General features: G+C 44.4%; 1 protein-coding gene across 17 annotated transcripts in view; it reads left to right on the forward strand.

Moving 5' to 3' along the window:
- ANK2 (ankyrin 2) overlaps positions 1–15352 on the forward strand; it is a 185844-nt gene that overhangs the window by 105645 nt on the left and 64847 nt on the right. For 15 of the 17 annotated variants that reach the window (XM_051804874.1, XM_051804875.1, XM_051804876.1 and 12 more), the window contains 8 exons: positions 898–996; positions 1560–1658; positions 3066–3263; positions 4653–4751; positions 4856–4954; positions 7519–7617; positions 9697–9795; positions 14803–14875. In XM_051804874.1, coding sequence (XP_051660834.1) covers positions 898–996; positions 1560–1658; positions 3066–3263; positions 4653–4751; positions 4856–4954; positions 7519–7617; positions 9697–9795; positions 14803–14875 — 865 coding nt within the window. The remainder of the gene's footprint in view (positions 1–897; positions 997–1559; positions 1659–3065; positions 3264–4652; positions 4752–4855; positions 4955–7518; positions 7618–9696; positions 9796–14802; positions 14876–15352) is intronic. The other 2 variants (XM_051804884.1, XM_051804885.1) reach the window with 1 other exon arrangement.

Here is a 15352-nt window from a genome sequence, read left to right on the forward strand (position 1 = left end):
GGGAATGCTTGCTGTTCTCCTTTTATCCAGCTGTTAGATCACATTAGAATGGCTAAAAATACACTAAATACTTTCCTAATTTCCCATATTGCTTAATGGCAATTAGTATTGCAGGAACATTCTATAATTATGAATAGAAGATGCAACCCACTAGGTAATATCTCTACAGACCTGTGATACATGAACTGTTAAAACGTTTGAGATTTCCCAATATAAACTCTTTTTGAGGTGGGATTAATGGAACTAAATGACAATGATAATAAACATTAAACATCACTTATGTGCCAGGCAAATAGGTCATCATAGCTTCCCAAAATTCCTGTCGGGCAGCAGTGCAGGCTGCCACCTACTGTCATACATCCATGAATTTTCCCTGTCAGTTTTTAAATTAAAAGAGGCAAAGAGCAGGATTTTTTTTAGCTGGAGAACTTAGTGACTGTATAGACACTTGAGTCCAAATACAAATCATTTTTCAACAAACCCTAATGGAGGAATGTGAAGTTTGGAGCTTTTCTCCCCGAATTTAGTCGGTGTTTCATTGTTACTGGCAACAACTGATACAGGAAATATTTCTAAAGCTTGTCATCATGAAACAGAAGAGGTGCAGCTGGTTTGGGGTGTACATTTGAAGCAGTGCCTTCATTGCCCCCACGCAGTGTGTGTATCAGATGAAATGTCTGCCAGCCTGACAGCACGTAGGTATGAAAGAATAACAAAAGGAGAAGTATTTTCTTGTGTTTCTTTTGAGATATGCTGCTCTTTCTAGGTATGGCTATCGATTCTGAGAGCAGGAATATAGGTTGAAGAATAAGTGCTTAGTACATACTTCTTAGAAGTGAGATGTCAGCGTGACCTTTGACGCAAACCATCTGCCTTTTATCTCCCGGAATTTTTCAGAAGGGATTCACACCGTTGCACGTGGCAGCCAAATACGGGAGCCTGGAAGTGGCGAAGCTCCTGCTGCAGCGTCGTGCCTGTCCCGATTCCGCTGGCAAGGTACTGGTGGGAAAGAAAGCTGGGTTATTCCTCCTTAGGTGTGCGGCAGGCACACCGCGGAGGCTGGGGCTGCTTTGGCGCGGCGGGCTCGCGTTCCCCCAGGGTGGTAGGTTCGGCTCCACGGGGGCACGCTGTTTCTGTGGCTCGTGAAGTGCCGGTTCCATCAAGCTGCCCGAAGCGGATAAAACACAGGGGCAAAATTGCCCTCACGGGGCGGGGGTGATAGAAGCCTGAGCCTGCCGCCCTGGTGCAAATTTCCCTCACGGGGCGGGGGTGACAGAAGCCTGTGCCTGCCGCCCTGGTGCCAATTTCCCTCACGGGGCGGGGCCGACGGAACCCTGAGCCTGCCGCCCTGGTTCGCCCGCTCCACGGCTTCTCCCTGCTAACGCGCCGGGCTGCCTTGCCCTCCATCCCGATTCCCCCTTTTCCACCCCCCCGTCCCGATCCCGATCCCGATCCCGATCCCGATCCCTCTCTCCCCGCCGCCGCGTCCCCTCAGCGCCTAACGCCCCCCGTAACGCCCCCTGGCGGCCCCGCCGCTAACGCCGTAACCGCCGTTGCAGAACGGGCTCACGCCGCTGCACGTGGCCGCGCACTACGACAACCAGAAGGTGGCGCTGCTGCTGCTGGAGAAGGGCGCGTCGCCTCACGCCACCGCCAAGGTGAGCACGGCCACACCCGCACCCGTGAGGGGAGCCCTGCGGGGACACAGCCAGAAGTCACTTCATCATCATCATCATCGTCATGGCTAGGCTTCGGGAACGGCGATTTGAGAAGGACTCTACCCGCGCTTGCTGGCTGAAAAGGCCAGTGTGAGATAGACAAGTCCGGTTGCCAAAGGCGCAGAGGAATGTCTCCTCAGGCGGTATTGGCAAGGCACGGCTCTTTCTGGGTTGTCTTTGCTCCTCAGGAGTGATCTTGCGTGTGTTCTTAAAAGAAGCAGCAGCGTTATGAGTAGCGTGTCTCTGTGTCTCCCAGCTGGAGGCCAGGGTAGACCAATGATGATGATCAGTATGGCCAAAGCTGATGATGATGATGGTATATTCTGACCACAAACCCAGAGAACTCACTCCAGGCTTAGGAGAGGTGCCATAGTATCATCATGTAGGTGAGGGGAGCCCTGAGGGGACACCGAGGGGACCCAGCCCCGCCACAACTTTATTCCCAGCTGGAAGTCACTTCACTGCTTGTGCAATATTAACAATGTGTATTCTGACCACATACACTGGGAATCCATTCCAGGATTTGGAGCAGTGTCCGTATCATGGTATTGCTGTGTAGGCGAGGGGACCCTGAGGGGACCCAGCCCCACCACAGCTTTATTCACAGCTGGAAGTCACTTCACTGTTGTGCAATATTAGCAGCGACGTTAGAAATGTGTGTTCTGACACAGGACATTCATTTCACAGGGTTAGGAGTGGGGTGTCCTGGTATCACTGTGTAGGTGAGGGGACCCTGAGGGGAGCCCTCAGAGGACTCTGCCCCAGCACAGCTTTAGTCAAATTGCCCCCATGGTGTGTAATAAATCAATTAGGAGGTTGTCTTATTGCCAGCAAATGGCGTTCTGCTGTGCTTAAATGGTTAATTTGATTGCAGAAACATTCTTTCCCTTTGCTGTTTCCAGCCAGTGACTGACACACACATCAAAATTCCATATGCAAACACATCTCTACCCACGTGCTCTGAAAAAGCATAACGCGATGGAGAGTGTGCACCCATCAGTCATCATGGGGGATGTCACTCATCAGTCAGAAGTGATTATTTGCAACATAGGTTACACAAAATGTAGGTGTCAAACTCAGGATAATTTTGAAGGTATCCGTGGAACGGTCCTGCCCACCCTGGCGAGGGCTGGCTTTGTTCTAGTTTAGGCAGCGAAAATAACAGATGGACAAAGCAGCACAACAGCGGGGCTATGTGGGACATGTCTGGCCTTGAAAATTTAATGAACTCTCTTCTCTAATAATGAGGGTAACATCAAATAATCCTGCTTTATGGTGCCTGACTTCTTAGGCTTGTGTGGCTGTTGTGTTAACTTTATTCTCCTTTTGTCTCCTGGCTGGTGTTAGAACGGATACACCCCTCTGCATATTGCTGCCAAGAAAAATCAGATGCAGATAGCCACCACTCTGTTGAACTACGGGGCTGAGACCAACATTTTGACCAAGCAGGGAGTCACCCCGCTTCATTTGGCCTCCCAAGAAGGTCACGCTGACATGGCGACCTTGCTTTTGGAGAAAGGATCCAACATCCATGTGGCAACAAAGGTAACTCACAACCAGAGGCAAAGTACCGTGGGTGGGAATATCCGGTAAGATGCTAAGTGCAGTGCAGGAATGATGATACACTGCCAGGAATCCTCTCTGTTGGTGAGTCTGCAGGAGTGACAACAGGTGGGTGAACAGTAAAAATGAGGAGAGGGTGTCTAGGACTGGAAAATAACTGACCAGTTAACTTGTGTCATGTAATTAATAGCTCTGGTGGGTAATGCACAGGAGGAGCTGTGGCTGTTTGCTGTGCCCAGAGGAAACCTGTGTAACACCTGGCTCAGATGGAAAGGCAGACCAAGAGAATATTGTTTCTGAGCATTCAGTAAGGCAGGGCTGCAGTATTTTTGTTGTGCTGCATTCTTGCCATCTCTCAAGTGTTTTGCATGTGCTCCTGTAGTTCTACATGAGATGGAGAGGAAGAGGAATGTAAAATTCTGGACTTTGTGGGTCCATGGGCAGATTTATCAACATGCATCAAAACCTGAGAGCTGTGGTCTGACCAGCAAAGTCTCTTTTCCTCATGTGTTTATCCTTCAGTTTTTTTTCCCAGGGAAGAAATTGACAGTGTCTGGCAAATAACAGGACAACATTATTACTGGAATTGAGACTGAGAAAAATCCTAAGTGGGACCTTTCAGTTTTATTTTTTTTTAATAATTGTGCCTTACAGCTTTTTCATAGAAAACAAGTTCCTCAAAAAAACCCCATTATTGTAGATCTTCATAGGTCACAGGATTTATCCAGGGATATATGTAAATCTTACTTACTTAAGATGAAAAGCCTGCAGCTTTTGCTCATACAGGTCAAAACAGAAGGCTCTCCTTGTCTGGAATTAATGTGTTCTGCTAAGAGGAACAAGGTGATTTTCATTTCTTATACAAAATCTGTTCGGTGACTTGTTCACGTGAAAGTGCTGTGTGCGTGATCACAGTGAGCTTTCAGTTAGAGGCTGCATCCTTTCCCTTGGCATCTTTGAATGGGATCTATTTCTGGAATTAAGGTCTTCATTCTGACTCGTGCCTGCAGTTGTCAAGGTTCCCTTTCCTGTCTGAGGAGTGGGAAGCACAGTGAATGCGCTTCCCTAATTTATTAATGGGCTCCTCAGCTTCCCAAATGACATTATTGTAGAAAACCCGAGTGTGAGCACTGATGCCTGAAAGTTTTCCTCTATGGTTATGGAGATATAATTGCTTTGGAGCTGGAACAGGAGCAACATCAGCTCCACTTTGTTTAAAAACACCACCCATACTCAGAAGCTGTAGTTCAGATCTGTTCATGTTTTAAAGATGAGAAAATGGCAAAGTCTGGATTTTGTTCCCCATGTAAAGTAGGGTTTTACTTTTATTTCTGTCTATTTATTTATTCATTTTGTATATCCCACCTCTAGGCTGGACTGACATCCTTACACCTTGCAGCTCAAGAGGATAAAGTGAATGTAGCTGAAATACTCACCAAACATGGTGCAAACCAGGATGCTCAGACAAAGGTAAATCAGGGAGTGGCTGCTGTCTCCAGCACAAAGGATGCTACCCTTGTCCAAGGAATGTTCCACTGAGCTTGCAGTTTTACTTCTTTGTTCTCTTCTTGTAGCTTGGTTACACACCTTTAATTGTGGCCTGTCACTATGGAAACATCAAAATGGTGAATTTTCTCCTCAAGCACGGAGCAAATGTCAATGCTAAAACAAAGGTAAAGAGTTTCTCATTACTTTGGTTTTGCTCCTTATTATGAAGGTGGTAACCCAGCACTCTGAGGACATGCCACGGGTGCCTTTTCACTTGGAAGCTATAACCATGGCATGGGAGGTGTCAACCTATCTGTGACTGTAGTAGGATGACTTCCCCCTGCTCCATCTCACTGTGTGGTGTTCAAGAAAGAAAAGTCAGATAACTCTATGGGTGTATGAAAAAATGACTTGGGAGAATCCATTTTATTGTTTTTTTTTTTTCTTTTTCCTGTTACTTGCAAGCTAACAAATGCAAGTTTGTTTCTGATCTCATTTACACATGGTTTACACCAGTGTGCTGTCAAACCAGTTAGTAACAATTCAGGCACTTGGAGGGTGATGCCAGGTTCTCTCTAGTCTGCTGGGGGAAGAGTGGGAAAAATTCCTGCTGTTCAAGGCGTGGGTGGTATGACTCTGGGAGAGGAAGCAGCTGTGGTGAGGAAATGTGGTTTCCTGAAGGAGGGTTTGGGGATTTTTGAGGGGAATCTGGATATACTGGTACTGACCAGTTATGCTGAAATGGGCCTACCTGCAAACTTTGAACAAAGCTCACTGCCTTCAGCACTTTCTCCTTGGATAAACAGGTGGGCACACCTGAATGGGATGCATTTTGTAGCAGGAATTGTGCATCTCCTGAGAATACACAGAGAGGTTCTGGTGACGCCAACCGTGTGTGGCATCCCAGATATCATCCCATCACCCTTATCAGAAAAAGAAGGCTAACTCAGGAGCTGTGGGGCTGCAGCTTTGTTAGAGCTGGCTACCAACTTCGGGCTGGATGTCTTGGGATTGACAGGAAGCAGCCCCACTGATAATATTTTTAAGATCCCACCAAAATCACTGGCTTGTAGTCTGCTGGTCCCTCTGCCCAGCTCCTGTGTCCCCAGCTGTGACCTATGGGATGGACTTATTTCTCCAAGTAGCACTTACTTCATCACCGTGGTCACAGCTCATTGTGGTAAGAATAAGCCAAATAATAAAGATTCTGGGGCATCCCTCATGGGATCACCCAAAATCAGTGGGCAAAACCCAGGTATTTCAAAAGGAAAGGCAACACCGCTAGAAAAACAGCTGATGAGAATTAATAAAACAGACACTAGAAGGATCCAAAGTATAGCTGCCAAGACATTCAGCCGAGGTATTTAGAGGCTAGCTCAAGGGACAGACAAACTTGCATCTTTAGTATTAGGTCTCTCTCTATTTTTAAGGGGCCACTGGGGCAGATTCTGATTCCGTTTACCCAGGTATTTCACTTATTTATAATAATTTCATTAAAGTCAGCAAGTTTGTGTGAGGCAGCGCTTCTCCAAAATCTCACACCTGGGGACCAATAAAAATACTGGCAGTCTGTCAACTGGCACTGTGGAGTCAGTTTAAAGAGCAAATCCGTCCTGGCTGCATTCAGGATAGACATGTTAAAGACTAAGTAACCTCTGTTACAGCTTGGGCTTTAACTAGGGAAAGCCTACGTGAAGCTTTGTGAAAAATAGTAGGGCTGAATTCCAGTTTTGAAGGACTGCCCTAATACTGAAGTACAGACAGTGAATTTACTTTGCACTAGAAACCTAAAGTAAATCCTCCTTCGGATTCCTAGCAGTCCATGCACTCACAGTAAGAGCTGTAACAGTTCTGAACTATCACTGTTTAATTGGCAGTGAAAATCATTACTTGCATCTGTTGGTTTGCAAGAGAGGTACCTCTCAGAGCTTGTCTTTCAGAGCCTGCCCCCAGGCTTTATGTAAGTGTACAGTGAGATCAGCTTGGTGTTTCCTTCCAGTTTCTTCTCTGCCTGCTTTCAAAGCCAATTGCAACTAATTTTGTAAATGAATTGCCTGACTGGACTTTCACAATACTGTCTCAGATCAGCCAGCTGCAGCACACTTGGGCTGTGTTTCTGTCTTGTGTGACATTAGAATGAACCACTGGAGCAGAGAAGTGTATGGACTTAAGAGTGTTTATTAATACAGGCACTGTCTACGTGGGTTTTTTTAAGTGTAATTACAGCTTGGTCCAACCTTTTGAAGGCGAAGCTAAAGTTGATTGACATTTTTAATACTTATATGTTGTTAACCTTTTAAAAAGCAAATAGGCTCTAACCACTTCTGGTGAAATTGATGCACCTTTTTAATTGGCTCAGATATTTTAAAGGCAAATCTTGGGGCTTCTGTTGAAAACAAAGATGTGAGAGCAAGTTGAATGTTCTCTGCCTCAGCTATGATTCTGTACCCTTAACTTGCCACTTTAACTTTGCTCTTCCTCACTGTTCCTCCCTCTGATTTAGGAAATGAGGGAGAAATGTCTTTGTGAGGTAAAGATGATTTCTGAATAAAAATATTATATTCCTTTATATTTTCATTAATCTGGGGAAGGAAAACTATTGTTACTGAAGGTTTGTCATCTTTGGGTCAATCGATGGCATAATTTATGTTTGAAACGTCTCAAAAGGAGCAGAAGGAAGCAGAGTGAAGTTTCTAATCTAATTACTGCTACTTGTTGTTCATTGTTTGTTTGTTTTGCTTGTCAACAGAACGGGTACACCCCTCTTCACCAAGCTGCTCAGCAAGGTCACACTCACATCATCAATGTCCTGCTCCAGCACGGGGCCAAGCCCAACGCCATCACCACGGTAAGTCTGTGACCTGCCAGTGGGAACTTATTCCCTGGACAGTTCTTTCCTTTCCTTTCTTAAGGCTTGAGAGCAAGTTGTTGTTCTGGGGAAAGTGTTCCTCGTACAGCTGGTTGTCAGATGTGTAAATGTCGCTTCCTCTGCTTTTCCTTATCCTCTTAAGGTAGTGCAGATCTGATCTAACTGTGCACTGAGCTAAACGTGAGGGGGAGAAACGCATTTCTGAGCTGCAGGGTCGGGCTGGCCACAGCTGGCTGTGCTGGCCTTGTTCAGTTCCCCTCTGTCTGTAAATTGATATCTCCATGAGGAATTTTCCATAAAAATTGTGGGCAGTTCAGAACCTGGGCTTTTTTGAAAATTTAGGCCCACGTTTGTGTCCCTCTCTCCGCTGGATCCGTTTCAGGTTCTTGCTGAGTTCACAGATGTTAATGCCTCCTCAAAGACCGTCAGGAACTTCTGGCACAGCTCCTTCCCCACAGTCAGCCAGGAATGCGACTGTCCCATTTCACGTTGATGTTGTTATTAGTCACCTCTAATTGGGTAATCATTAAAATGCAGCCAGAGTGTCCAAAACTCGTGTCATTCCCCAGAGCAGCTCAGCTTTCTGCGTGTATGTAGCGCACGTGTTTTTAAATCAGCACTGGCGCCTTGTTGGGTCTTGGAACCATCATGTTGAGTAATCCTGGGTGAAGTTATCCACAATACCAGTTTGTGCATCAGGTCATCAGGTGACAGACCACTGTAGTCACCTTCTGGGGCTGTAGGCACTATTTGGCATGTTCAGCCAAACATCTCTTGACTTGATTTCAGTCGTCAGATTGTGGCTACTTAACCCAAGTCCAAGCAGAGTCTTAAGGATGTGTGTTACACAATTTACGTGGTTCCTCAGGTACTGGATCTGTTCTTGTCCACACATAGCAACCTCTGGCTTAAGATAAGAGAGAGTTTCAACCTGAGACATCTGCCAGTGGAAGATGGGAGTGGGTTGCAAATGACAGTAGCAGTCAGATTATTTGTGCTGCGAAGATGCTAATCTGTTCAATTTTGTGCTGCTAATCCACAAACCCTTGTGTTGCTGCAGGGCTGCTGAGCTAGACTAATACAGCAGAATTTAAATTACAGATAACTAAAGCCAGTACTGAAGTAGAGAGAAGCCCTCAGGCTGATATCCTGCACAGTGGGGTCACAAGAGAAATCATTTCAGTGCAAAGAGCGGTACAGTGACATTCCATGATTCCCCAGCAGGCCAGGATGTTGTCCCTTGGTTCAGTGCAAAACAACATGGAAAAATTCTGTGTAGAGCTCTTTACGAAGAACCGTGGATCACATCCCTTACTCCCCTCCCCAGGTTGAGTGCCATGAGGAACATGGACTGCCAGTGTTTCAGGTGGTAAAATGAGGATAAATAAGCCAAAACACTTACTCAGTTATCATTTTGATGTGCATTTGATGGATCACGTCTATGTATTACGAGCATTCAAACTGCACATAGTTGTATTTAAATGGAAAATAATTCCTCCCCCTCAAGCCTTTCGTGTTTTGTGTTTGTTAGGTCGTGAGCTTTTGTGTACTTTTATTGGAGATGCATTTTTGTTATATGAAGGAATAGAAGTGTATGCGGACAACACAGCTGTAATCTTTTATTCCCTGGGGAAGGAATTGTATCTGATAAAGGTTTAACAGTTTAAACTGGGAGCGAAACTGTAACATTTTTAAAAAACTTCCTGTGTTTTAGAAGAGTATTTCTGACGTTTATGCAAAACAAAACAGAAACTTCTGCAGGCAAGACACGTGCTGTCCAGTGAGATTTGAGCCCTGAAGGGTTAAACCATACAGCCTTTAGTATTTGGACTATCTGGCAGATGTAAGTGTGTTGTGTTACCATGGCGACCGGGGCTATAGTCTTAAAAGAAGTTACAAAGGCAGAGTCAGATGTAACGGTAAAAAAGCAGCGATTTTTTCCTAGGCTGTGCCTTGTTTTGGATGGAAATGCTGGCTCATGCAGCGCGGAGCGTGAGCTCATTGGTTCACATCACAGTCCTCCCTCTCAGCGCTCTCCCCCCTCTGCTCTCCCTTCAGAATGGGAACACTGCCTTAGCCATCGCCAGGCGCCTGGGGTACATCTCAGTGGTGGACACGCTGAAGGTTGTAACGGAGGAGATCACCACCACCACAACTGTGAGTTGCACATGCGTTACAATGTCTCTTCTCTATTCAGAATGTTGTCTTTCTCCTCGTCCCTCAGGCTCTCCAGGTAGCTTTTCCCCTGTTTTTTTGTTTTCTGGTTTTAGCCCCCGCCCCCCTTCCTGTTGGATTTTTGCTACGGTGCCTGCAGTGTATCTTTTAAGCATTGTGGAAGTGTGTGCAACACCACCGGCTCCACTGGGCTTGGGAACAAAATCTGTGTGCACAGAGATGGAAAACAACCCTCCAAAAGCAGAGTCAAACTTTTTCTAGATCTGGGTCTGAGCTGCAAGCCCAAACTTTCCAGAAGTTTGCGTGGTGTTGCTTAGGTCCTGCCCTGTTTATCTGTTTCTCTTCTCACCTCTCCTTCCCCACCTGGCCTGACATCTCCACACTTGTGACACCGACTGAGGCTCAGCCCTTGCAGCACGTCACGGTGTCCTCACGTTTGGGCTGTGCAGCCATGGCCTGGTGCCAAGCCTCATGATGCTCGTGGGATGGCTGTGGATCTCATCCATCATCTTCTTACTCAAGTCACTTACAGTTCAAACAGATCCCGTTTTTCCAAATACAGAGGAATCTTTTCTTATGTGCTGAGCCCCCCCACAGTCTTGGAGTGTGTATTTTGATGTCAGGGTTTGTGAATAGTGTGTGTGCTGAATGTCAGCAAGGTGGTACTGCAGCTTTAAGCCGGGAAAAACTGATCTATTTGGACACCCTGGGAAGGGAAGGTTTTCTCTTCTTGGACTTTTACCTCCCATCTACACGTGTCTTAGCAGGTAGAAAGGGAGAACAATAGGAACAGTGCATAATTAAATTAAATTCAATTTAACCTCAATTACTGCATTTATCTTGAAACACTGTTGTAAGGTCATGCTTTTTTTATTTTTTCAAGAAGGATTAACTGTCTAGAAAACAGCTCTACATGTAATTTAGGAGCTCAGAGCTTTAAAAATCCACAGATTACTTAAAAGATGCTGCTGCTCAGCCAGGGTGAGGGTTAGAAGAAGGGAAGAAATACAAAATCTCTTGTAAAGAAATGGGGAAATAATTTTAATGTTGTTGCATGCTGACAGCAAGTCCCAGTGATATGAACCAAGGAAGATGGAATAAGGTTACAAATAGAGTGAGTCATAATTTATTAATGACTTGCGAAGATCAGGCTGAGTCAGGTTTGGACAAGAAATTCCAGAGTAATTCCAGAAGTCTCTAATGAAGTCTGTAGGTTTTTGCTGTTATTCCTTCATGTTCTTGTTCAGTCATATAGCACGTCACACATGTACATGCATAAACATAATCTCATAATCAGAGATTTAGAAAAATAAAAGCTAGGTAAAACTTTTTGAGGAATTTCAGCTCTCTTCAAAAGACTATTTTTTAACCTCCAAGCACCCCTTTGCTGTTCTCTGTGCTTCGTCCTGGCACAGACTTCTCACCTCTTGTCTGATATAAGCTGTAACTTCCTTTTTGTTGTACATTATTTTGCACTGTGCAGCCTTGTACCTTGTCTTATGTAAGTGTAATAGTGTAATAATAGGGATTACACTATGGAAAGACACCTGTGAGTTATTTACTTTGGGTAAATATTTCTTTAAACTTAAAGGGTAATGGATTTTTCTACTGGACACCTGATGCCTGGGGTGTAGGACTGAGTCGAATACTGAACCTTACTTGCAGAGTTGACCTTTAATACTTGCACATAAGGCAAATCTGAAATCTTGACCTGTGCCCGTGTGCTTTGAAAGCCAGGTGGGAACCCTGGATAAACTCAGCAGATTCTCCAGCCATGAGTTCATCTGAACCTTGTACCTCAGGGATATATGGAATACACACTCTGGTGGCGGTGTTCGTGGTGGGGAATGTTGATTCAACATAATTTACAATAAGTCCTAAAAAGGAGGGTAAAGTACCAGGCACTCCCTGCAGTAAAGTTCTCCAGATGGTGAGGCTGGTGTTGGCAAACCTGCACACAGTGTTTTAGCACTGCAAAGAAGGTGCTGTCACCATAGCTACCTCATTCTCTGAGCTTGTGGCTGAGCCCTGCCTGGAGGATGTCAGACAGCCTGGTGCTTTATTGATATTCAAGTCACTGGCCTTGGAGATGAGGAAAAGATCTCCAGTGCCAAAGCCTTGCTTTGCTCTAACTTGGAACAAATTTTCCTCTCACTTGCATTAGTGGCGTTATTAGTGGAGCCACAGGAATATAAAGCAATAGAGAGAATAAAGTGCACTTTTTTTTTTTTTGCTGAAAGATTAGAGATGAGTAGGAAATAAATCAGAATAAACCGGACTTTCAGAGGTTTGCTGTGCAATTAAGTCTTGGGGCATTTATACAAACAAACACAGACTTCCTGTGGACAAATGAATATCTGAGGAGCTTTGGGGTTGTTTACAGTATTGTGCTGTTCAGTAAGTCATTGCTGAAAGCACATATGGGTTTATATATCTGAATTATTCTATGCCACCAGATGAAGATCTGGCCTCACAGTGAAAGCCTCAGAAACAGAAGCTGGAAGTAAAGTCCGTAATGGAATTCTCAGTGGCACCAAACAGTAGGGAGTTTAAGCAACACACATTGAGCAATTTTCCAAGTCTCATGGGGCTGGATGTTGATCTTAAATTTTGAGAGTATTTGATGTGCCTATCAATTAAAAAAACTCTAGTTTTACATTAGAAGTTCCTTTTAAAAGCATCAATTCCCAACAGAAGTTGTTGGAATTAGAATTAATGTAGAATTAATGATTAAGTAGGATTAGGAATTAAGTAGAATTAATGATTCTTGCTGAGTTCAGTGTTCCAAAGTGGGCCTTGCAGATTTTTTTCTTCTTCTTCTGAAGCAGACACGTGCACACTCTTTTGAGTCTCTTTTCCAAACTTCCTTTCAGTTGTTAAATTAGGTAATAATTTTTTTTTCCTGACCGATAGGAAAGTCAGGAAGTAAATAAAGTATCCCTGCTTCTCTGTTAATAAATAATAATGTCTGAGAGCCTTAGTCAGAGGCCAGACTGTTATTATATAGGGGCCTGTAAAAACCTAAGTTATGAATAAATTGATGTAAATGGTAAACAGAGCAGGGTAAAAGAAAAGCATACAGTGAGCCTCTATACCTGTAGCTTGTGGTTGGCTTTAGCTTATTGTCCAACTTATTTGTTAACTGTGCTGTTGAAGGGACAAGGTCAGTGTCACCTGAGTGGCAGCACCCTCCCCATCTGTCATCGCTGGCCTCGTCACCCCACTGCTGCCTGACATTTCTATCCCAGGAAAGCCATGGGAATACAGGGGGAAAAGTCAGACATATTGGCGGAGGCATTCGGTGAATATAAACTAGTTTTCAGCCCCGAACATGTGTTCTGCTGCAACAGAAATAATTAGTTGTCTTTACTCCTGGGTAAGAGTGAACTTGGGGGGGCCTAATTGGGACTGCCAGTTGAGGCAAAGGGCATTGTTCTCTCCCTGTTGCTCAGGAGGGTGAACTGAAAACTGCTGTCACAGTTAAACAGATTTCAAAAATGTGAAGCAGGCTTTTAAAACAAAGTTGCAAAGCAATTACACGCTTGGTAACATAGCTGTTTATGAAAGTGCAGTATGTTATAATAGTCAAGAATGCTGTCTTTGTGGGTTTGTTAGAACTAGAGAATATATACAACAGGATCAGGAAATAACTACTAAATTCTGTGCAACAAAAACTGCTGTTGACTTCACTGTTGCTATCAGTGGGCATTTTCCCAAAAGAATGTTGCACAAGGGACTCGGGATTTGGCTGACTTTTTAATTATCCCTCTCATTTTATGCTCCTTCCCTCCTTTTGCATGTAATGGTAATTTCTTCAGGATAGATACTGCCTCGGGCAGAGGCTGAAGCACTGCCTTAGTGGGAGCTTCCCAAGAAACACACGTGGCCTCCTGGCACTCTGCTCTGTGCCAGAGGGGCACATCTGCTCCCACAGACCTTAAAGGCCATGTGTGTGCTGCCCTCTGCAGCTCCCCACTTCAGCTGACTGGCTGCACAGCTGGGTGGAGCCAGGGAAATAGTTATTTTTTTGGGTTGTGACTAATGCAGTTCTGCTCAAACTGCTCTTTTTTGAAGCCCTTGGCATTTTGTGTCCTGTATCATAACATGCTCAAGAGTTTCCTCAGGCAACTTTCTCACACCTTGCACTTCCTACAGTTTCTCTCGTTGTGTTCTGCATGTCCCTCTCCAGACTGTATCATGGTGCTGAAAGGATGTCCCCATTCTTGATTCAGCACCCCTGAACATCATCTGTTTTGTCTCAGAAGTCATGTATGGAGATAAAATTATATAAAAAAATATCTTCCAGTGTTCTCCCACTCTGTGCTCTCATGTTTAATCAGTGTTCTCCCTCTATTCCTCAGTCCATACTTGCCTTGATTCATAATACTTAAAACTTTTAGGTGCACAAAATCAGAATCTTCAAATAACCTTTTTTTTTGTTCCTTCTGATGAGTACATACGTGATTTATGAAAAGAATATCATTAATATGCAGTGTAGGCATTTTTTTGGGGGGGAGGGAAGAAATGTTTCAAGTGATCTGTGTAAATCCCTCACATCTTTTTTTAGTTTAGGAATTTCACATCATTCATAACTTCATTTCCAAATGCTTTACGATTTAATAATTTCCATATGCCACATACAACTTTCTGAAGCTCTTCTGTAGACATTACCTAATTCCCTTTAAAATCATCTTGGAAACATTGAGCTGAATTGTTCTACATGCACCATTTATAAGTAAATTTTATTCCTCTGACCAGCACGTTATCTTTATGGTTTTTGTACTTTTCTGCCAGAAGAAACGTTACCTTACACAGCACTGAGAATGGGAACCTCTGGAGCACAGATGAAAAGGAGAGTTAGGGGAGGGGGATACACATTGTGAAGTGCCTCAGCACATCCCCCTGCTGTCAGTGTTGAAAATATCCCACTGCAAACTTTGCTGCTCTGTTTGGTGTTTCATTTGAGGACTGATGGTTCTGTCTTTGCAGACTGTAACAGAGAAGCACAAGCTGAATGTCCCCGAGACCATGACTGAGGTCCTGGATGTGTCGGATGAAGAAGGTGAGCAACTCTGCTAAATTCCGTATCACTTACGTCACCTCGAGAAGCTGCCTAAGTTCTTTGATGCCTTCATTTTGCAGTGCTTGAAATGCCTTTTTAAAATGATGTAATCATCATGGCATTTGGATAAAGATGCCAAAATTTGACCTAGAGCAAAATCCTGGACCCCTGCATCTTTTTCAGAAAAAGCTTGTCTGAACCAAATCAACAAATGTGAACGTTTCCCAACTTCAGATTTTAAAATTTCAATGTAGAGCTTTCTCAGAGCTGACTTTGACCCTCCCACGAAGAGGAATCTGAGCAGTAATTTTTTTGGCCCCGTGCCACCCATATCAGATACATATATCTAGGAATTCTGCCTAATTGGAAACATTTGTGTGAGGAGATGCATAAGGTGGAAGGTGAGCAGGCTGTTCCCTCCAGGGAGCTTTTGGCACACAGGACTCGTGGATACATGAGGCATGACATAAAGTAACA

The sequence above is a fragment of the Manacus candei genome, unplaced genomic scaffold (genome assembly GCF_025592945.1).
Source record: "Manacus candei isolate 608988 ecotype Guabito, Panama unplaced genomic scaffold, ASM2559294v1 h1tg000062l, whole genome shotgun sequence".
Taxonomy (NCBI): Eukaryota; Metazoa; Chordata; class Aves; order Passeriformes; family Pipridae; genus Manacus; species Manacus candei.